Source organism: Sceloporus undulatus, chromosome 5 (assembly GCF_019175285.1).
Source record: "Sceloporus undulatus isolate JIND9_A2432 ecotype Alabama chromosome 5, SceUnd_v1.1, whole genome shotgun sequence".
NCBI classification, from domain to species: Eukaryota; Metazoa; Chordata; class Lepidosauria; order Squamata; family Phrynosomatidae; genus Sceloporus; species Sceloporus undulatus.
In genome coordinates, this window is record NC_056526.1 from 183493120 (window position 1) to 183515074 (window position 21955).

Sequence of the window (21955 nt, forward strand, 5' to 3'; positions counted from 1 at the left end):
CTTGTAAGTGTGTTTTGCCCTGGATTTGGTCTGGGAAAGGGGGAAATCGGGCGTTTTGGCCCATGGAGACAAAATTTAAGAGACAAGTGCAAATTTTCTGTGTACATATAATCTATAGAGATTTTGATCATGTTCTTTTTATTTCCTGACACAGCACAAGACTTGTTAAATGTTTAGTTTTGAGCTACTGAGTGAATAGATTCTTTCTGTTTGCATGTTAAATTTTATACTCTGTGCCCTTTTTGAAGGTGTGACTTATTGTTTGCCTTTTTGTTTTTCAGCAAATGGTGTTAAAAAATGGTACAGAAGTTTTTGAGATGTGGGAAGAATCTACACCACCCGTTTATATGCAGTTCTTCTTTTTTAACTTGACCAACCCTTTAGAAGTGCTTCAGGGTGAATCTCCTTTAGTGAGGGAAGTTGGACCATACACTTACAGGTACTTTTGTTCACTTTATACTCTACGGTAGTGGTCCCCAAACTGTGCCCTTTAAGAGATTTTGGTCATCAGGTCCCAGAAGCTTCAGCCATGTTGGCCAATAATCTGGGATTCTGGGAGCTGAAGCCCCAAATCCCTTAAAGAGCACAGTTTGGGGACCACTACTCTGCAGCATACACATGTAGATCATCTTAACATCTGGTGGAGCAGCCTGCTTGCTAAAATTTATCTGACCTAGGTTCTGGGCTTCTCCAAAGAACTTTCAGTCTGGAAAGGCTTCCTAAGGTCTTGGAGATTGCGCAGATGGATTTATTTATTTATGTGTTTATTTATTTATCAACATTTATTGAAGGAATGGAATAACTAGGAGCAGGGGTAACAATTGGCATTCATATTTCTATTAGAGGGCCTTAACATTAAAAATATGTTTGTGCTGATTGTTGGTTTTCTTCACTAAAAATGATAAGTGCTGTTATTATGATTCTGAGACTAACGCCATAGAATTTATGACTCTGTGACTCTATCTTAAATTCAGGGGATACAGAGATGAGGGAAAGGTTGCAAGAATACCATAGGCAAATTAAGTTCTTTGGGTCATAACTCCCAGAATCCCCCAGCCAGCTGGCCTAACATCATGTTGGCTGGAGATTTTGGGAGATGCCATGCAGAAAAGTAACGTATCTCAACTCTGCCATCAGCCTTGGGACTATCTGACAGCCTTATGTAGTGGTGCTTTTGTCACTTAATGCTCCCTGTGTTAAAGACTACAGTAGGTTTTACATAGTGCATCCTTTCATAAAGGGACAACACTTCTTTTGACTTCCTCTCTGTATGTGTTTCTGATGCATTTTTAAAAAGCTAAATGTTTCTTTCTCCCTTTTTACAGGGAAGTCAGGCCCCGAGTTGATGTCCATATTTTAGACAATGACACGAAAGTCTCTTCTTTCAACCCCAAAACTTATTTCTTTGAACGTGAGATGTCAGTGGGAGATCCAGAGGTTGATCGGATCAGGACAGTGAATGTGCCTGCAGTGGTAAGTCTTGAACTGTCTGGTGGCAAGGTGCACAGCAAGTACAGATAACTGGTCTGGAAGCAGATACCAAGAGCCCACTGTACTTTGGAAAGCAAAAAGTAATAGTATTATGTAATGTGTTATATTATTCATTAAATTACACAACACTGCCTCTAGGTGTCATGGGGTATATTTTGGGCTTTCCTGTGCCCCTAGGGGGCATTTTGAGACAAAAAACATTTTGAAAAATGTTGAAAAAATTCATTTGGACCCCTGGAGGCCCTGGGGAGGGCTCCAAGCATTGTGGAAATGCCATGCACACAAGAAAATATTTTGGAGCATTATTTATTTATTTTGGAAAATGTTGAAGGACATCTTTTCCTATGAGCCTGCCTGAACTTTAAGATATGTCAGGGAGACCCTTCTCTCTATCCCACCACCTTCACAGGCATGGTTGGTTAGAACATGGGAGAAAGCCTTCTCTATTGCTGCTTCCACATTTTAGAACTCCCTTCCTAGCCAAGTATGAAAGGTTCTTTCTTTGTTTTCCTTTTGGCAGCAGGTTAACCAGAAAGCCTTTGGAAACTGATATTAACAAAAAAGTGGGGGCCTTTTATGGCACTGTACTGTTTTTTAATTTGTTTTAAAGTACCATTTTAATTGGTTTTAATTTTAGTAATTATATTATTTAGGTTTTAGTATAACTTTTGCATGTTTTAATTACATGTGTTTTATTGTATTCTCTGCCTGTTTGTAAGTTGCCTTGAGTCCCAGTGAGGGAGAAAGGCCGGATATAATAAATAATGGCATAGGTGGATGGATGGTCTATGTATTTATGAGAGGAAGAATGTCTGAATGAAGTTCGAGGGGATGTCATAACACACTGTTAATCCATCCTTTGCTTACCAACATGACATACAGCTGTCACCCACTGCTGCATGTGTCTTTGTAAAGGAATAAAAGTTTGTCCATTCCTTGCTGAGACCATGAAATGCCTTTGGTGGTCATGGATTTGAATCCTACGTTCTGCCATGATGTAGAGAAACCTAGGTTAAGGATGGAGGAGCTGGGTACCAGGCTTTGCAATTACCATAAAAGTACATACATAGCAATGACATTATGCCTGCACATAGTTCTCACTGGATTCTTCCTAGTAAGTTCATATATATGTCACATGTTAATATGTATTTTCTACTCTCTGTTTAAGGTTGCAATGGACCTGGCTACATCAACTCCCATGCATTTACCTGCAGAGATTTTGCTCCTCTTATATGAAGAAGAGATGTTCACGACACACTCAGTACACGAGCTGTTGTGGGGTTACACAGACAAACTTCTCAGTGCTTTACACAAATTTCGTCCCAGTATTGACTCAGATTTTGGCTTTTTTAAAAAGGTGAGCTTCTACTTTCAGTGGGTGTGACTAGGTCATTGCTTTTTCTTTTTTCTTTTCTCCGATGATGCAAACATTCCCCCTCCCCGTGAAAGGATCAAACTGTGAAAACCCTGTATATTCCCTCCTTCCCCTTTGAGTTTTGATTTGCACCAGTAACCACGATCCCAGCCCCAATATACAAATCTGTGATTCAGTTGCATTTAGAATGCTCTCCATCTGCAGGCTTGAACACCAGACCCCAAAATTACAGTGATTGCTATGCTATCCCAGGTGGGAGGCATGACACTCAGCTCAGTCATCTTACCTGTTTTTATTCCTCCCTTCTCATTGACCTGGTTGAATAAAGGCAAGGAACATGTTGTAATATGGGTGTGAATTTGAACCTGGAGCTCCTATTGTCCTGTGTGAAAGGATTCAGATTATATTTAACCCTCTCTTTATTTCTGTGGAGCCATTTGACTGATCCCTTCCTTCTTTGATCTCCCCTAGCACAGTCCAGAGCCTGTGAGAACATGTGCCGTTTTAATTCTGCATTAACTGTGCAGTGTGGCAGCAGCCATTATTAGCTCTTGACTGATGTCAGCTTTATAAAGTTTGAGACAGCAGTTTTTCCTAGCCTTATTGGGAAATGCCAGACACTGAGTCTTGGACCTTCTGTGTGTAAAGCAGGTGCTCTGCTGGTGAGCCCTTTGGCCTTCCTCATTTCAGTAGGATCTCCCAGTGCTTGTAATGGTGTCAGCCATTAGGAGATTCTTGCCTGCCATCTTATTTGGCCACATTTTAGGAACCAAACAAAAATACCAAGAAAATGATTGCTCTCTTTTTGTCTGCTTATCTGGATTTGTTTCTAGACGAATGGATCTGATGATGGCGAGTACATCATGCTAAGTGGAAAGAAGAACTATCTTGACTTCACAAGGATTATCAAATGGAGAGGAAAAGAGTAATTTTTTTTATATTTTTTGCTTCCTTGTTTCACGTTTAGTGGGGAAATTGATTGCATTGCATATGCCATGGATCAAATTTTGAAAAATTCCTTTTATTTCAAAAATGTACAAATCAGTCCGAGTGGGCCTTTGTTTTCTTAATGTGATTAGCTTGAGGGGTTGGAGGGGGTGAGGATAGCAGCAAGAAAGGGAAGGAGTAACTCTCACCTTCCCACATGCTGTAGTTTGATAAGATTCTCTCTAAATGATTAAAGAAAAATGAAGTGGCAAATGTATCAAGCATCACATCATGCATTGTTCATCCTAGAGGTGGGATTTCATCTGGACCCAACTTAAACTCATGGTTGGGCATTAAAGAGAAAGTGGTCTCTTGAGAATATTAGCCATAACGTGTTTCACATCTTGCAAAAGCACCTCTTGCAAAGTATTTATTTTCTGTTTATTCCAAACTTCCTGTTTCTCCTCCATCCTTATTCTTCTTTTCTTACAGTGCACTAAACTGGTGGTCATCACCAGTTAGTAATATGATAAATGGAACTGATGGTTCTACATTTCATCCGTTAATAGGCATAGATGAAATGGTCTATGTCTTTTCCTCAGATTTCTGCAGGTAAGAATGGCAGCTACCCCAAGACTGCATTGTTTTTGTTTTTTATTCATATCCTCCATTTCACTGGGCATGAGCCTTAAGGTAGCTTGCAATATAGGAAGGATACAGACAGGCAGAAAGGGGCGGTAAGATGCCACCCCTTTCTCCTGCAGATCATTGCTGCGGCAACCACACATCGCGGTAACAATACACCCAGAAAAAGGAGCCGCGAAATACAGCTCTCTGCTGCTGCCAAGGCACCATTAGCACCCTGCAGCAGCACAGTGATGTCCCTTGCATACCACACTATTCGGATGCGGCGCATGAGGCATGTCATCGCCATGTGTGCCATGTGAATGCACGCATGCCAAAATGGTGCCCGGACAGCGTGGTAGGGCTTGAGAGCATGCGTATGCTCCGCTCTCCCGAGCCCTAAAATCGTCCCTTGGTCTGCGCATAGCGCCAGTGTGTACTGGTCCGTAGATTCAAACAAAGAATGGTTTAAAAAAAAAGAAAAAGAAAAATTGATAAAACACTTTTAAAAAAATGTCTTAAAGTCATTTGCAACTCATGGTGACTCTAAGGCAACCTGATCAAGGGGTACAGTTGGCAAGATTTGTTTAGAGCAGGTTTACCATTGCCTTTCTTTGGGGCTGAGAGAGTGTGACTTGTTCAAATTCATCCAGTGGGTCTCCACAGCTGAGGGGGAATTCAGGCTGTAGTCTCCCAGAGCCCTAGTGGAAACCACACTGACTACAACACAATGAAATATGATGCCTTATTTTAAAAACTCCTACAATTTAAAACAATATAAAAGCATTTTTAAAAATAACAAGAATAAAATTGCATCACAGTACACCTCATTCAAAAGCTCTTTTTTACATCTGGTTAATGACCACATGCATGTTTAAGAAAAATGTATGCTTCGCTTTTTCTTTTTCAGTAAATAGAGGTTCAGCGGGGACACAATGTAATGGGCCTCATAGGCCACTGCTCCAGAATGTAATTTTGGTGGCTCACTACAATATTCTCTCTGTGTATGTGTGTGCAATGCATGTTTAATTTTTTTAAAATCCCAGTCTTCACCTTCTTCCCTTTACAGATCTTTGTACCTAACCTTTGACAAGTATGTAACGGTCCAGGGGATCTCAGCTTATCGGTTTGTGCCTCCCATGAGACTCTTTGCCAATGCTTCCAGTAATCCAGACAATGCTGGGTTTTGTGTACCAGCTGGAAACTGCCTAGGAGCAGGACTTTTGAATGTCAGCGCCTGCAAGCAAGGTATGGGAGCAGCAGTGCAAGTTTTGACACTTCCTGATACCATGATGACCTTAAATTTTCTTCTGTATCATAATTTTATGCATCATTTTATGGACTTCTTTAACCTTGCCATCTGTGACTGCTACAAAGGTTTGGTAAGAATACCATCATTTAGAAACAGTGGAATAAAATGACTGCCTGTTCTAAGAATTCTTTCTTGTATGCCTACAAGTCGTTTCCAACTTAAGACAGCCAAAGGCAAATCTGTCATGGAGGTTTCTGGTATTGAGAGTGTATGACTTGCTCAGAGTCACCCAGTGGGTTTCCATGGCCAAATGGAGAGCTGATCTCTGATCTCCAGAGTTGTAGTCCACAGCAACAACAACAAATTGTGTAGGATTAAAACAATCCCAGCTCCATCTCCAGCAGGGTTGGGGAACATGTGACCTACCAGATCTCATGCAACTATGACTCCCACTGGCCCTGGGCAACATTACCAATGATGTTAGAAGTTGCAGTCCAAAACATCTGGAGGGCCTTAGCCCTGCACTACAGTATGTGGTGGGAATAATTCAGCCCACTAGGTCTTGTTGATCTGTAACTCCCAGCATTTCTCACCATTGACTTTGCTCCCTGCTGGGACTTGGAGTCTATTTACAAATCTGGAGAGTCTTATAATTCTTATTCCTGCTTTATACAGATAGCAGTCTTTGAACCTGCATTTTAAGGTAATTTTATGCACAAGAAAGACTTATCAGCAGGCCAGGAGGAGGCTTAGGGGTGGAACAGAGGAGACAAAAGAGTAACCTGAGTCCAACCCTAAGGACTGGAGTGTGGCTTCAGTGCTGCTTCCGGCCACTTTGGAGACATGCATCATTTAAACCACATGCCTCCAAAGTAACTAGAAGCCGCTTCATTTGGCCGGTCTGTTTGGGCCTATAGTCCTTGGTGATGGTGGGTGTGTGTGTACTTAGGGGCCTGAGGAGGCATCCCAGATAATCTGCTGAAAACTATGTTCAGTGGTGGTGGTAAAACAAATTTAAAAAAACAAATTAAAAAAAAAAAACCGAAAGGGAACAGAATGGAATATCATTCAAAAGGGCAAGCCTGGGTGTTATGACTACTGAACAGGAGCAACCTCCACTACAACATTTTGCTTCAAATCCCAAACTTTCATACAGAGTACAGAGCCAGTGTGGTGTAGTGGCTTGGATGTTGGACGAGGACTCTAGAGACCAGGGTTTGAATCCCCTCTTCACCACAGGAACCCACCTAGTGACTTTAGTTAAGTCCCACACTCTCAGCCTCACAGGAAGACCATGGAAAAACCCTCTGAATAAATCAAGCAAAGATAATAGGTTTGCTTTAGGGCAGTGGTCTCCAAACTGTGCTCTTTAAGGGATTTTGGACTTCAGCTCCCAGAAGCCCACACTATTGGCCAAAATGGCTGAGGCTTCTGGGAGCTAAAGTCCAAAATCTCTTAAAGGACACAGTTTGGGGGCCACTGCTTTAGGATCACAATAAGTCAGAAATGATTTGAAGGCTTATGAGAAGAACAGAATTTAGAAATATTACTGTACTTTTATGGACTACAACTGGCTATGCTGGCTGGAAGATTTGGGCATTGCAGCCTGAAAAAACATTCAAATGCTCTACTAAAGCACTTGAGGTACCAGACTTCATGAAATGGTAGGATGTTCCTGGTTCAGATCCAAACTCAGATTTGAACTTTTTAGGTGGCTTAAGGAAAGCTGTTTTACTTTTAGCCCCATTTCTGTGATCACAGGGCTCACTGAGAGCTAAACTACATTTTATGATAAATACTGTAGGTAGTCTGTAGTTAAAAGTTTCTTGTTTTTGTTACAGGCAAGTTAACAATCCGGATTAGAGACCATCATGCATGGGAAGGAATATTTGAACCTTCCCCAACAACTGGTTTTTAGTTTTAAAAAATGCCTGCTACCCCCATGCAGAGAGTAAGCATAGTGGTTTGAGTGTTGGATTAGTATAATAGGAGACCAGGGTTCAAATCCCTACATGGAAGCCTCTGGGTGACCTTGGTCAAGTCACATACTAAGTCTCAGATTGCAGCTGCACTGCACATCAAAGTCTGCTTTCATTGCCATGGCCGAATGCTATGGAACTCTGGAATTTGTGGTTTGTTATGACACCAGGGCTCTCTGACAGAAGGCTAAATATCTTACAAAACCACAGATCCAAGAATTCCATAGCACTGAACCATGTCAGTTAAAGTGGTGTCAGAGTGCATTATTTCTGCAGTGCAGATGCAGCCTCAGAGGAAGGCAATGGCAACTCCTCTCTAAACAAATTCATCCATTATAGATTTGCCTTAGACTTTAGAGTTTCCGTAAGTCTGAAATCCACGCACTCCCCATTTTTAAATAACTGGCTAGGAGATTTAACTTCTCCTCCACCTTTGTGTTGGGGGCTTGATCTAAGTTAGGAAGCACTTGGTTGCCTGTTTCCAAAAAGAAAGGGAACTTTTAGCGGTGTTCTGTGCTTTTAACTTTGCTTTTCTGTGCATTACTTAAAGTCCTGTGATAAAGGCATTTGAATTCTTGATTATTTGAATACTTTATATGTGTTATAGAAATGCTAAGTATGGTCCCTACAGAGATTTTCGTTGATGAGTCATCTGGTTTTTTAATTAGTTATATTTAAATTGTAATCCATTATTCTCAAAGAGTATTTCTGGTTGTTATGTGTGGAAGGTATTTTTGAATTAACTTTAGTGACATGAGTCTTTCCTTGTTTTTCCTATTTTAAAAATGTTGTTGTTGTTGTTGTTACAGGAGCACCAATATTTTTGTCACCTCCTCATTTTTATCAGTCAGATGAAAAGTATGTTAAGGACATTGATGGCATGCATCCAAATAAAGAGGACCATGAGACATTTCTGGACATTAACCCTGTAAGTTGTAGTGGGTGTGATTCCTTTGGTTTGTCATATTAAACCATGAGTTCTGATTTTGTAAACAAGCAGATAGTGATTAATGGAAACTAGAGTTTGCTATGGATATCCTGGCACACTGTGATTATGGCAGACAAGGAAGTGAAGGAGTATATGTATTAGGAAAAAGGATTCTGCCATCTCATGCCTTGTTCCTGATGGGCAAACTGCATTGAGCTAAAGTGTCAGGGAATCATATTAGGAGCTTGATAATTCAGAGTTGGGGATGACCCTAATGTATGTTTAGCTACAAAAAGTGGTAGCATGGAGGGTGGGCACTTCAGTTCCTCCTCTCTTAATTTCTTCAACCCTATGGCTCATAATTTTTACCTCCTCGGTGCTCTTGTTGTTGCTGAAAAATGCTGCAAATTCTGGAGAGTTTTCAAAGATTCCATTAAAATGCATAGAGAACTCTATTTTCATATAAATGAGGAATCACCTAGTGGATCTAGTTGCTTTCTGTTCCACAGTGAGACAGAGAGGGGATCAGGTCTTTCCAAGATAGAATTCAGGGCCAGATTAGTCGATGAATAGGCTTTGACTTTGAATATTGGCTTTAGTCTTAAGCCTAGAAAATTTTAGCTCCGTAGACTTTTTGTGGCATCAGATGACTTTTCATTCTCAGCATTTGGATGTGTTAAAGTGTTTGTTCCTTGAGGGCGAGTAAGAGAGACTGAATTATAGGCCGAGTCTCCCTTATCCAAAATGCCCTGCACCAGAAGTGTTTTGGATTTTTTAAAATATTTATATTTAAATATACATACATAATGAGGTATCTTTGAGATGGGACCCAAGTCTAAACACAAAATTCAAAACCTTACACACATAGCCTGAAGGTAATTTTATACAATATCTTAAATTATTTTGTGCTATGGATATCCTGAAAAGTTTAAATTCTTTTGTGCATAAAATATTTTGCTTCAGAAAGCAAAGTTGTCACTATCTCAGCTACCCAAGAAAAAAGTGTTTTTGAAATATTTTGGATTTCAGAATTCTGAATAAGGGAGACTCAACCTAATATATGAGCCACAAAAAAAACTTGATTAACACTTTATCTTTCATTTAACATTGTTTCTTTCTAAATAAATTATATCAGTGAACAGTTCTGAAAAATGTGAATCAAACTTCCTTTATTCCACAGTTGACAGGAGTTCTGGTCCAAGCAGCCAAGCGAATGCAAGTCAATGTTTACATTCAAAAACTACCAGATTTCCTGTAAGTATTTTGTGGGAATTTAAATTTTATTATTTGTTTCTATTTAAAAAGTATATAGTTGTCTTTTGCTCTGTCTACACATGTGTGTACATGCACACACCATCCCATCTTCTGCATATAAATACAAACATATATAATAGAGTACTAAAAAAAGAAGAAGAAAGAATCTACCTACCAGATAAATTAAAAGTGAAGACAGGTATTTTAAAAGCGTACAGAATTTTGAATTACAAGAGTTTTTAAGCCTGTTCCAGAAAGTGATAAAGGAGCATTCTAGTTAAGAATCTTGGTTGCTGTTTGCTTTTTCCAAAATCTTTGTGTAATAAGCAAACATTACCATTGGCCAGAGTTACCTCTATCATTGTGTTGCATGCCCACATTAATGAAAGCGGAGCAAAACCAGGACATTAAGACTGAAGACATCAGAGTTACAGTTCCAGCAATGCTCAGCCCATTCCTTCATTGCGTTGTTTCCTGAAACACTTTTTATCTCCTCCTTTTACATCTCCAAAACAATTTCAATCCACTGTAGAAGTTTGGCTTGGCAATTTGGGCCAATTTACAGTCTTAGATTTTAGCCTTTAGAGTACCAAGATACCTGCAAGATCACCTTTTATAAAAACATAAAACGAGGACTTACATTCCATTTACACAGTGACCAGCCAGTGTTTATGGATAGTCCATAGGCAATGTATGAGTGCTGCAAGAACACCTTCCTCTGTATTGTTGTTTACTGTCTTTGAGCTTCAAATCAGAGTGACCCTGTGAATGAGACATCTCCAAGACCCATCCTCAACAGCTCCTCAGCTCCTGTAGATCCAGGGCATGGTTTCCTTGACTGGGTCTAACCATCTTGTATGTGGTCTACCTCTCTTTCTATTGCTCTTCACCTTTTCCAGCATTATTGTCTTTTTAGTGAGTCATAACTTCTCATGTTGTGGCCAAAGTTGAACAGTTAGTCACCTTGGCTTCCAGGGCGAGTTCAGGAGCCATTTATTTGCCTTTTTGGTTGTCCATGTTATCCTCAGCATTCTTCTCCAGCACCACATCTCAAATGAGTTGATTTTCTTTCTATCAGCTTTCTTCACTGTCCAGCTCTCACATTGGTACATGGTGGTGGGGAAGACAATCACTTGGATAATCCTAACTTTAATGTTCAATGTTACATCTTTGCACTGTAGGATCTTGTCTAGTTCTTTTATTGCTGCCCTTCCCAGTCCTAGTCTTCTTCTGATTTCTTGACTGCAATCTCCATTCTGATCCTTGTGTATACTTATCTGAAATTGAAGTTCATCTTCAGAAGCACTCCTGAGTGGCGTGGAGTCTACCAAGTGAAATGAAGCAGAAGGGCCTTCTCAGAATTTTTGAAATGCCTTCTGGTACCTTCTTTAGAGTAATTAGGTATAACAGCAACAATTTTTTATTCTCTGAGACCACATTAAAATGTGTTTGAAACAAAGACATGATTTTAGTGTCCACTATATAACATGAATAATATTTGCTGGTGACATTTCACCATCTTGTATTAACTTGTTACATGATTTAATCTTCTTTGTCTGCTTTTTCATTTTCCTTTAGGCAAACAGGCAATGTCAGAACTCTGTTTTTCCCTGTGTTGTATATAAATGAGGTAAGGCTTTGTAAGAACACATTCAATGCTTAGTAGGAAGCTGTGAAGAATGGTCATTTATTCAGTTCTGATGAGTTTACAGAACTCTCTGCATGTACAGTATCTTAGTGTAATTCTTACAATAACCCAGTTTGACAAAGTAAGGCTTGCCTAAGCCAACTTAGAGAGTTCATGGCAGTGGTAAGATCTGAACCCAGGTCTTTCTAGTTTATAGCCACTTCTCATAAATCCATATTGGATTAGTTTTGTGACTACATTCACTGCCACTACTTCCTACCACCTCATGCTTCCATCCTTCAATCAACACAATTGTAGCACTCTGATACCAGTTTAATTGTCATGGCTGCATCCTATGGAATCCTGGGATGTGGAGTTCCTTAAGACATTCAGAGCCAGAGAGCTCTAGTGTCTCACTAAATTACAAATCCAAGGATTCTGCAGGATACACTCATGACTGTTAAAGCGGTATAATTGTGGTACAATTTTTTTTATTTAAGGGATTTCTATCCCACCTTTCTCCCAAAATGGGATTCAAAGTGGTATAATTGTGGTATCAGAATGGTGTAATTGTACAATGTATAATTCGTTTGTTAAGAATATAGGTGTTGTTATATTCTCACCATAACTTTCCTGTGTATGTGTTGAACTAATACACTTACCTGCAGATCCAGTGTGTGTGAGACTCTCGATGTAATATGGAACATATTATATTGGTGTGTAGGATGGGGTGGAGTGAAAGACAGACTAAACATAGAACTGGAGCCCATGTTCAAATAGTCTCAGATACATTTTTTTCTCATTGAAGTCAAACTGTGTCTCCCTTATTCCTTCAGACTTTTGCACTGGACAAAGCATCTGCAACAAAACTAAAGGCTGCTCTCTTTGAATCTTCTGTGATCACCAACACTCCCTTTATTATCATGGTACTAGGAATTATTTTTGGAGTGATATTTGTTGTGCTTGCATGCAAACCTCCACAGGCGAGAGAAGAGGTAAGATAGCGTTTGGAATTATTGTTTTCCTTATTGTTTTTTGTACTTTTTTTCCTTTAAAAAACATTTCACCTTAAATTTTTCTTTTTCGTTGCTCTCATTGTGTGTGTGTGGTTTTTTTTTTTAATATTGTTGCCAAGAACGCTTCTGTGTTTTGTTTTATTCCTTTTCTTGTTTCTTTCTTTTTGTCTTCTTGGAAATGTTTGTTCTAGGACAGAGAGGTATTAGTAGAACCAGAGTAAGTACACTTCAGCAAAGTTCTGCTGCTGGCTTAAGACACATGGTAAGATGCTCCCAAGTTTCTCTCTTTCCTGATACTTTTTACTAGTTGTAGACCTTTAGTGTTAAAGCCAAGCATGCCTAGGGAACTCTGAAGTCTTAAGGCTATCCCAGATACATTTGCGTCTCTTGTTGGCCGTGAGGATTTGCATAAATGAATGACCCACTACTTATTTATCATCCTAGGAAGATGTGAAAAATCTGAATGTAAGTCACCCAGGATTTGTTCAAAGACTTTAGTTTTTCAGTGGGTCCCTTTCATGCATTTTTTCATCAAATTCCAGCAAGCATGACTTATGCCTATGAACCAGCCTTAAGACTTATTGTGATTAGGCTTCAGCTATCTTAGGCTTTGACTATCCCTGCTCTCTGTTGTTTTTAGAGCTTTAACATCTAGGCTGTTCATTGGTTATATCAGGGGTGGACAACAGTAGAAAGGTAGGGGCCACATTAGGCCACCCCGAGACCTTGGCGGGCTGCACCGCACTCACAAAAAATGTCCCTAAAAGCCCTTTGGTGATAATTTTTGCCGTTTTTGCTCCCTCCTGGGCAATTTAGTCTGAGGAGGAGAGGCCCTTTTTTGACAACAGGAAGTGAGTGGAAGTAATTTCCTGTTCACTGTTTTTAAAAAAGATTCTCCTGTGCCTAAATTGATGTGGGGGGGGTGCACAAGAACTTGGCAAAAATGCCCCCCACACCACTTAGAAGGCATTTGAAGGGATTTTGGAGCCTTTTTGGACCTTTGGGGTCCTGATGGGCCACAAAAATGAGGCTGGGTCATACTTTGCCCACCCAAGTTAGATGAATCAGTTTCTAATATGCTTAGCTGCAGAGGTGCCAATTTGAATGCAAATTATTACTTTTATACAAGTATTAATTTAGAAATGGTAGAACATGCCATCTTTGAAGAGGCATTCCTTTGTGTTGTGCAAGAAAGAAACAGACCACAAAGAGGCAATTTACCATTTGAGACTGTGATACATACCTGCAACATCTAAAAACAGGGAGTATACTCCTTCCATCAGTGGTTTTCTCTGTTGCCATTTTGATAATTTAATAGACTGAAACCCACATGATTGCTCAGCTAGACCTCTGTAATTAAATAATAATTTTAATTACTATTATTATTATTACTTGCCCTTTTCTCCACCTTCAAGAAGCTTATGATGATACTGTTGGAGTTAGCCCACTTTTTCTTTTCACAACAAGTATGCAAAGTGAATGTGGTTGAGAGAGAAACATAGGAGTCCATGTCAAGCACTAAACTAGTCAGGAGCAACTCTTAAGGGGAATACCAGAGTGCTCTGGGGGGCTTATTTATCCCTTCCTGTTGCTGATGCTTAAGTAGGCTTTATTTCCTAAGCGGGTTCTTGCAACTGCAAGAGTAGGCATACAATTGTGATGTTTGTCTACCATGTTGCTCATGCTTGGACTGTTGGTTGTGGTGGTTTTGGGCAAAAGAAGTGCAGGAATAACAAGCTGGGATAAACGGGCTACCTGGCAGTTGCTTTCTCAGCTGGAAGAGTAATTGCTTCATTCTCTCTTTCTCATGCTCCTGCTCATTAATGGGGATTTTAAAATGGTATTTAAGGGTTCATTAACATTCTGCATGGACCTGGCAAGGCTCAGTCTTCTAGCCATTGGGAGTTTATATAATTATTTTTCTTTTTTATTTCAATGAGCATAATGTGTTAGTTTTTTTAATGGCTCATCATCATCATCATTGGGACCTTGAAATAGAATGTAACCATGCCCATTAGAGAATGGGAACTGAATTTAAAAGACCCATGACTTGTCCAAAGCCCACCCAGGCTGAGGTAGACCCCAAAATGTGGGCTGTGATCCAGTATCATCAGACACAACTAGGATAATGGAGTCCCATTGTCATAGCTGTGCTGGGCCTTCAGGTCGCTGATTGACTAATGGCGACTCCATGGATTTCATCGGCAAGGTATACTCAGAGGTGGTGTTGCCAATTCCTTCCTCTGAAATATAGCCTACAGCACCTGGTATTTATTGGTGGCCTTCCAACCAAATACTAACCAGGACTGGCCCTGTTTAGTTTTCAAGATTTGATGGGATCTACTGCCTTCAGGACATTTCAGCCTTTTGTTTTTGTGTGCCCTCAAGTCTTTTCCGAGTCAAGGCGACCCTGTTATCTGAGGCTGAGAGTGTGTCACTTGCCCAAGATCACCCAGCAGATTTCCATGGCTAAACAGAGAATTGAAGCCTGGGCTCCAGAGGTGTCCAATGCTCAAACCACTATATCACACTGGCTTTATTTAGGCCTATCCACCCAAAAAAACTTGCGTTTGGCTTTGGTCATGCAGTAGGTTTCCATGGCTGAGCAGGGATTTAAACCCTGGTCTCCCAGAGTCTTAGTCCAACAGTCATCACATTATACTGACTGTGGGACAAAGTACCACAGAGTTAATCTACACGATGATTTATCTCTTCGTGTAGATTAACTCCAGCATGAAACACAACTTTCCTGGGACAAGTCTGTAAGAAAGACATAAAGTATCATCTCCAGAAATGCCAAAGTTTATGTTAATATTATTTTTTCAAATATAGACCTCATGAAATCACTTCAGGAAGTGATACCCATGAAGGTCAGTTCTTAAAACTTAGTTATGTGATGGCATTGATTGTTAGAAATCCCTAGCCCTCACTTATGGGACCTCAGTTTCCTGAGGCTGTGAGAAGAGATCTTACTAAACCAGCTTAAATATGAAACCTAATCAGTGTGTCTATAATACAGAGTTAAACTGGTTTAGTAAGATTTCTTCCTCCTAGGAAACTAGTTCTGTGAGTTTGTTTTTGCTGTTGTTGTTGTCTCTGTCCATGTCATTTCTGACTTACGGTGATCCTAAGGTGGACCTGTCATGGAATTTTCATGGCCAGATTTATCCAGAGGGGCTTTGCTGCTATTGCTGCTATTTGCCATTGCTTTCCTCTGAGGCTGAGAAAATGTGACTTGCCCAAGGTCACCCAGTGGGTTTCCATGGCCAAGCAGAAATTTGAAGCCTTGTTTCCCAGAGTCCTAGTGCAATACTCAAGTCAGTACACCACACTAGATCTCATTGTTCTGTGAGTAGGGGCTGGGGATCTCTAGTAAATCAACACCTTCATTAAACTACAAGTCCCAAAATTCTTTGAGACTGGGAGAGCCATGAAAGTTACATTGGTGCACAAGTGATAAGAACTAAATCCAGTGCTACTCCTATGTATAATAACCTAAATTAATTACAAATAACAAATCCTGTTCCTTTCTAGATTGGTTGATTTTTCTGGATTTAGCCTAAAATGTATAGTACAGGCCGCAATATAAAGTTTTTTAATTATTATTATTTCAGGGTTCTGTAGATGAGAGAGCACCGCTTATCCGGACATCTTGACTTAATTTTCTCACCCAACCCTACTGGAACGAGGAGAGCGGTGACTGAACTATGCAAACTGCTCTTAAGTGAAGACACTATCCAACTATCTCAGCTGTCCCCCCATCACACTACTACAACTGTATTAACATTCTGCTCTTTTTCTTTGGGGGGGAGGAGTGTGGGAGTAGAATTCAGGAATGAGTTTTAAAATCTGGTCTGTTGCATTGATTATGGAAACGGCAAGATTTTTTAAAAAAAAGACTGTTAACACAGTTTGCTGTTGTCTTCCACAAGTATAAAAAGAATATTTTAATATATTCCTGTAACAGCAGGCTGTGGTCCCATTCTATGAGACTATAACAGTTTTCATGGCTATGGTTTGTCTCTCTTGTGTTTACTTATATGACAGATCATAGAAGCTTGTATCAGTTCCAGTGACTATTTTTTTATTTATTGTGATAATTAAGTACAGTCTTGTCCTTCTACAACCTAACTTCTAATTGGGCACAGTGTCTCTGATACAACAGAGATTTTACTTTTCCTCTTTTGCAGATTGTCACAGAAATGCAGAGTACTTTCCAGATTTCCTCTGTATGCTAAGAGCCTCTATTAATTATTTACTGGATGGAAATCATTGGTTATAAAGGATGGCAGGAATATTTGCAGGCTAGCCTAGCTCAGGCTTTCATCTTACAAAACCCTCTGTTATCATTTTTGGGATGTATAGCTATAGAATTGACTCAGCATGCTGGTTATATTAGAACACTTTGATCCACTGGTTGGATTTTGGAATAATTCCCAAATTCCCTGTGAAGGGATATACAGTATATGAAAATGTTCCAGTACAGGACTGTCTGCATCAGTTAGTTACAAACCTCTGCTCCTGTGGGGTGGGTTAAAAGAAATCTCTTTGAGCAAGTTGCTTAGGTTTACCTATTCAAGTGAAGATATCCTGTGTGAGGCATCCATGGAAAACACTGGATCTCAGCTATTTGATAAGGAACACAATGGAAATATATTGGAGTGGACTGCATACCCTTTCCAGGGCTTTAGCCTGCCAAACAGTATTAGACAAGCTCCACTCCCATCAATTTCCCCCATGTTTCCTAGGGGCTTTAGTAGCCACTTGCAATAGATCCAGCATCTAGCTTTTTAATGATCAGTCTGGGGCCTCTAATCATGCTTTATAATGATTGCCTCCCCTCTGCTTAGATCATGGAAGAAAATGTTAGGAGACTGTCCAAGCTGTGACAAAGGTACAGGTTCATTATTGTGTAGTTCTTATCCCTATCTCTGTCACAGTGGGAGGCATATTAGGGAGGAAAGGATAATGTAGCTGAGTGGGAAGTTTAAGGCATCAGAGGCATCTGAAGAAAGACCCACACTACCTTCAAACAACTATGTATACATATTGGAGAAGAAAGGAAGAGTTGGATCACAACCTTCTGCATCCAACCTCTAGATCAAGCCAATCAATGTTCTTAGTTGGCTAGGAGAGGCCATGGAGGACCTCTGTTATCATTTAACTCTGCCTCCTTTGATAGCTATGTGTACTACCTTGTAAAGAGTGGAAGCTAGAAGTACCCCATACATCCCACACACCTTTTTTCATTATATGTGTATTCATTCAGTATTGTCTGAAATCTCACTGTGCAAGTTTACCAAATGCCCCTTTACTGATTCTTCCTTCTCTCCTTTTCCTTCTTGTAATATTTAAGTGATTACCAGTTGAGACTGCAATGTAAACATTTTCCAAAATCTGTTTTGGAGTGGGTGTTAAAGTTGCACGGTTTTTGTGAGTCACAGTACATTCACCCAAAATTGCTGCATACTGTTAACTTCTCTTAGTGCAGCCCAAGAGCCATTGAACCAACTGTAAGTGTACCTCAGCTGGATCCATTAGTGCAGCTTTCTGTTTCTAACAGGCTAGCATGGAGGTTCTGTTTTGTTCTTTTAAGCTACTTTTAAGACTGTTACAAGCTTGTGGTCACCATCACAGCAACAGATTGATCTGTTAATAGCGGGTTGGGGTTTTTTGATGTGTGAAGAACATATTTTTAATCTTCTCCATAGTCAGGTCCCAATCATTTTTATTAGATGAGCCTAATCAATCAGATAGCCCACCCCTTGAGTCATCTCATTAATGGATGCAGCTGTGTTTGGCAGAGGAAAGCTACAGACTGTGCAAATTGATGTGCAGTGTTACAGATTTTATTGAATGTTTCTGTGATTGTTTTACCGAATACATTTGAGGAATTAAAATATTAACACCACCATTTCTCAGTTTTAAAAAGTTGCAATGTCACGGTAACCAGTGTACAGGATGGAAACTGTATTTGGAGCTACAAAATAGTAAAAAGTAATTAAACAATGAATGACAGTATTATAGCTAATAAATGTGTTTGCACAGGTATAACATTGAAAAAGTTCCACCTTTTATTGTTTTCAAACTTTTAGGAATACTAATTGAACAAAAAAACCTTTGATGTCAGCTCCTAGTCCAGTGATTCCCAAACTTTGGTCCTCTAACTATTTTGGACTTCAGCTTCCAGAAACCCCAGCCAGCTTGGCCAACAGTGAGGAATTCTGGGATTTGCAGTCCAGAACATCTGGAAGACCAGAGTTTGGGAACCACTGTCCTAGTCTTACCTATTTTGGGATTGAGTCCGAAGTCCTTCTGATAACATAGGTTTTTAGATTGCTTCTGCCATACCCTGTATGGCAGAGATAAGGAATGTGTGACCCTTCACATGTTGGACTGCAGTTTGCATCATCCATCATTATTTAACTATGCTGGTTAGTCCTGATAGGAGTTGCAGTTTAACAACATCTGGAAGGCTGTGTGTTGCCCACCTCTGTTACATGAGTTGATTTCCAGCCTGAGGCAGTCCAGCATTATGATTCAGTAGAGAGATATTGGACACAGCATCATCTCATTTACTTTCCAGCGAGGAGAGCTTACAGTTATTTCTTACAAAATGTATGACCTTTCATAAAGGCTTACCTGACATTTTTCTCTTTGCACAAGATCAAGTGATGGAAATATGGGCAGAAGGAAGAACAGAAGCTGCTTGTGCATCTCGATATGAGTTGCAGTAGTAGGATTTCCAGAGGTTTAAACAGTAGCAACAACAAAATTACACTATTTTTTCAGTAGAAGGGACTGAGAGCAAATATCTAGGCTCAGAATGTGGGCAGGAGAGCTCTTTTCTTTAATTCTATGTTGGTGTATGTGTGTGTACCCAGCTCTGGATGGAAAATCTCACGGTTTTGGCATAAAAGAAAAAAGTATCCTTCACCTAGGATAAATAATGGGACAGACAAGCTGCTTGTTGTTTGCTATTAACTAGAGAGTTTGTGGAAGAGACAGACTGAAGGCTTCAAAGTTAATTCCCCAAGTGTCAGCCTCTCCCTTTTCACCAGTGCATCTCCTGTTTTGACTTTTTTTTAAGGGATAACTTGAAAAGATAATTTATTGGACTGCAGCTCCCAGAATACCTAAGGCACCATGACAAGTGAGCATGGTAGTTTGGGGATTCTGGGACTTAATATCCATATAGTTACTCTCTCAAGCTCTTAGGGCAGAGTTTGGTAACTTATAGGGCTTGTTTTGCTGGTTGCACTGGAGGCTGCCTGCTTTACTTGCAAATCTATTGCATTCCCCTGCATGAACGTGGCCCAGTAACTGCACGTTGCAGTCGTGGACTAGTGGCCTTTCAAGACGCTCACCTTTGAGGTCCCTTGGTAAACTGCTTTGAAAACTATTTCACTACATAATCTTTGGTGAGCTGCACTGGATTTGCCAGTTGCATGTGAAGTTGCTAACCTCAAGGTGCAGTCAGTCTGCAGGCCACTTAGCCTCAGAATGGGTCAGCCCAATTCAGTGTAACTTCACTAGCTCTAGTTGCAGCTTCTTTTCAATTGGGGCAACATGTGTTCTAATTTAATAATCTTTCTATAGTACTTATTATGTCCACTGCTGAAAGAGCTTCAGGTACTAATTATCTCTGTAATTATTGCAATGACTAAAAAAGCAAGTATCAGCTCTGTATTACATGAGGGGGACTTAAGCTTAAGGAATAGGAGCTTCCATAAGTTCTTGTAATGTGGTCACAATAACAGATTTTAAAAAATAGATACATCCGTGGTTTTTATAGTAAGGTACCTTAAAAATTAACAAATGTAATAATGTAAGTGTTTGTTGTGGTCATGCTATAACAAATTGTGACAGGTCTCTGTATTGTTTCTGCTACAACACAAGGATCAAACTTCACCAGTTCCTTAGACAAGCAGTAAAATAATATATTTTTTCTGTATTATGCATATAATGTGAACCAAAAATAGTTATAGCAGAACAGTCAGAAAACACTAACAGTGATGTGTGTTTGAAAAGATTCAGTTGAGGGCATTTTAACGCAAAAAGGGAAATATATTGTCAGAAGGGCACAACTAATAAAACTATTTTTAAAAATTGGTGTGTTTTTTTTTTTAATGGAGAATTATCCTGAGTGAATCAGGTTTGCTTCTCTGAAGTCAATACTGTCTCCTCTTTTTGGGGGGTAAAACTGTGGCTCTTTGCTCTTCACTTTATATGTAACAAACAAAGCAGGCATCACTGAATTTTGTCCATGAATATGGAGCATATGAATAAATTGCTTTTTGACATTGTTTTATTGCCTTTCTCTTCATTGGTAACTGAAATCAAAACTGTTGACACTTGAGGGGGAAGTGAGCATGTAATGCTAGATTTGTGATTGTGAGACATACCAAAGAAGAGTACTTGGATTTCAGGAAAGCTGATTTTATTAAGCTCAGGGAAATACTGGGTAGAATCCGATGGCTAGAGATGCTAAAAAAGGAAAAAGACACCCAGATGGGTGGGATTTCATGAAAAAGCAGTTGCTGAAAATAAAACCACCATTCCATGGAAGAAGAAAAATGAGAAACCCTGATAAAGCCAATGTGGATGCACAGTAAACTCCAACAGTAAAGGAAAAGAAAAAAGAGCATATATAAAGGATGAAAGGAAGGACGAATCGCCAAAGAAGAATACAGATGCATACCCCAAATTTGAAGGAATAGTGTAAGGAAAGCTAAAGCTCAGTGAGCTGAGACTGCAACAAGAAGGGGTTTTTCAAATGTGTTCGAAATAAGAGAATGGCCAAGAAAATGATAGGACCACTGTTCACCAAGGATGGTAAAATGCTAACAAATGAAAATGCAGAATTGCTCAATACTTGTTTTGCTGCAGTTTAACCCCACTTAAAATAAGAACTTTGTGCTTCCATGCATAGGCAGAGACCTTGGCAAGGAACTTGGGTTGTAAAGCAGGACTGATAAACAGTTAATAACCAAAACAGGAATTGTCTAGTTAACCTAAATTAATTCAAATCTGGAGGGGGAGATTAATTTCATCCCAGAGTACTAAAGGGACTTGCTGATGTACTTGCAGAACCACTTGCTATGTTTGAGAAAGCGTTCTTGAGAAATCTTGGAGGTGCCAGAGATGGAGAAGAGCAAACATTATCCTCTAGAAAGAGCAAAAAGTAAGGAACAAGTCCTGCCAGACTAATATTTTTTTTGTCAGATCACTAGTTGATAGAATATTTATTATTATATTTTGATGAGGAAACTGATGAACTATGGAATAGTTGGAAAGACCACCAGATGGATTCATAATTGGATGGAAAACCTTGCTCAAAGAGATCATAAACAACTGCAGTTCAAACTGGAAGTGCCTCAGGGTTCTGTCCTAGGGCCTTTACTCTTCAACATTGTTATCAGTAGCTTAGATGATGGTTTGCAAATGATACAGAAGACGCACTACCATTGGGGACAGTGGGG

The 21955-nt window shown here is 39.7% G+C and overlaps 1 protein-coding gene across 2 annotated transcripts in view; it reads left to right on the forward strand.

The window, feature by feature from the left end:
• Positions 1-20779, forward strand: part of SCARB2 (scavenger receptor class B member 2) — a 36895-nt gene extending 16116 nt beyond the window's left edge. The window contains exons 2-13 of one of the 2 annotated variants that reach the window (XM_042467293.1): positions 282-439; positions 1326-1473; positions 2660-2848; positions 3700-3791; positions 4286-4405; positions 5487-5665; positions 8458-8576; positions 9757-9830; positions 11409-11460; positions 12294-12452; positions 12665-12735; positions 16088-20779. In XM_042467293.1, coding sequence (XP_042323227.1) covers positions 282-439; positions 1326-1473; positions 2660-2848; positions 3700-3791; positions 4286-4405; positions 5487-5665; positions 8458-8576; positions 9757-9830; positions 11409-11460; positions 12294-12452; positions 12665-12694 — 1320 coding nt within the window. In that variant the 3' untranslated portion in view covers positions 12695-12735; positions 16088-20779. The remainder of the gene's footprint in view (positions 1-281; positions 440-1325; positions 1474-2659; positions 2849-3699; positions 3792-4285; positions 4406-5486; positions 5666-8457; positions 8577-9756; positions 9831-11408; positions 11461-12293; positions 12453-12664; positions 12736-16087) is intronic. The other variant, XM_042467292.1, reaches the window with a different exon arrangement.
• The last annotated feature ends 1176 nt before the right edge of the window (positions 20780-21955 follow it).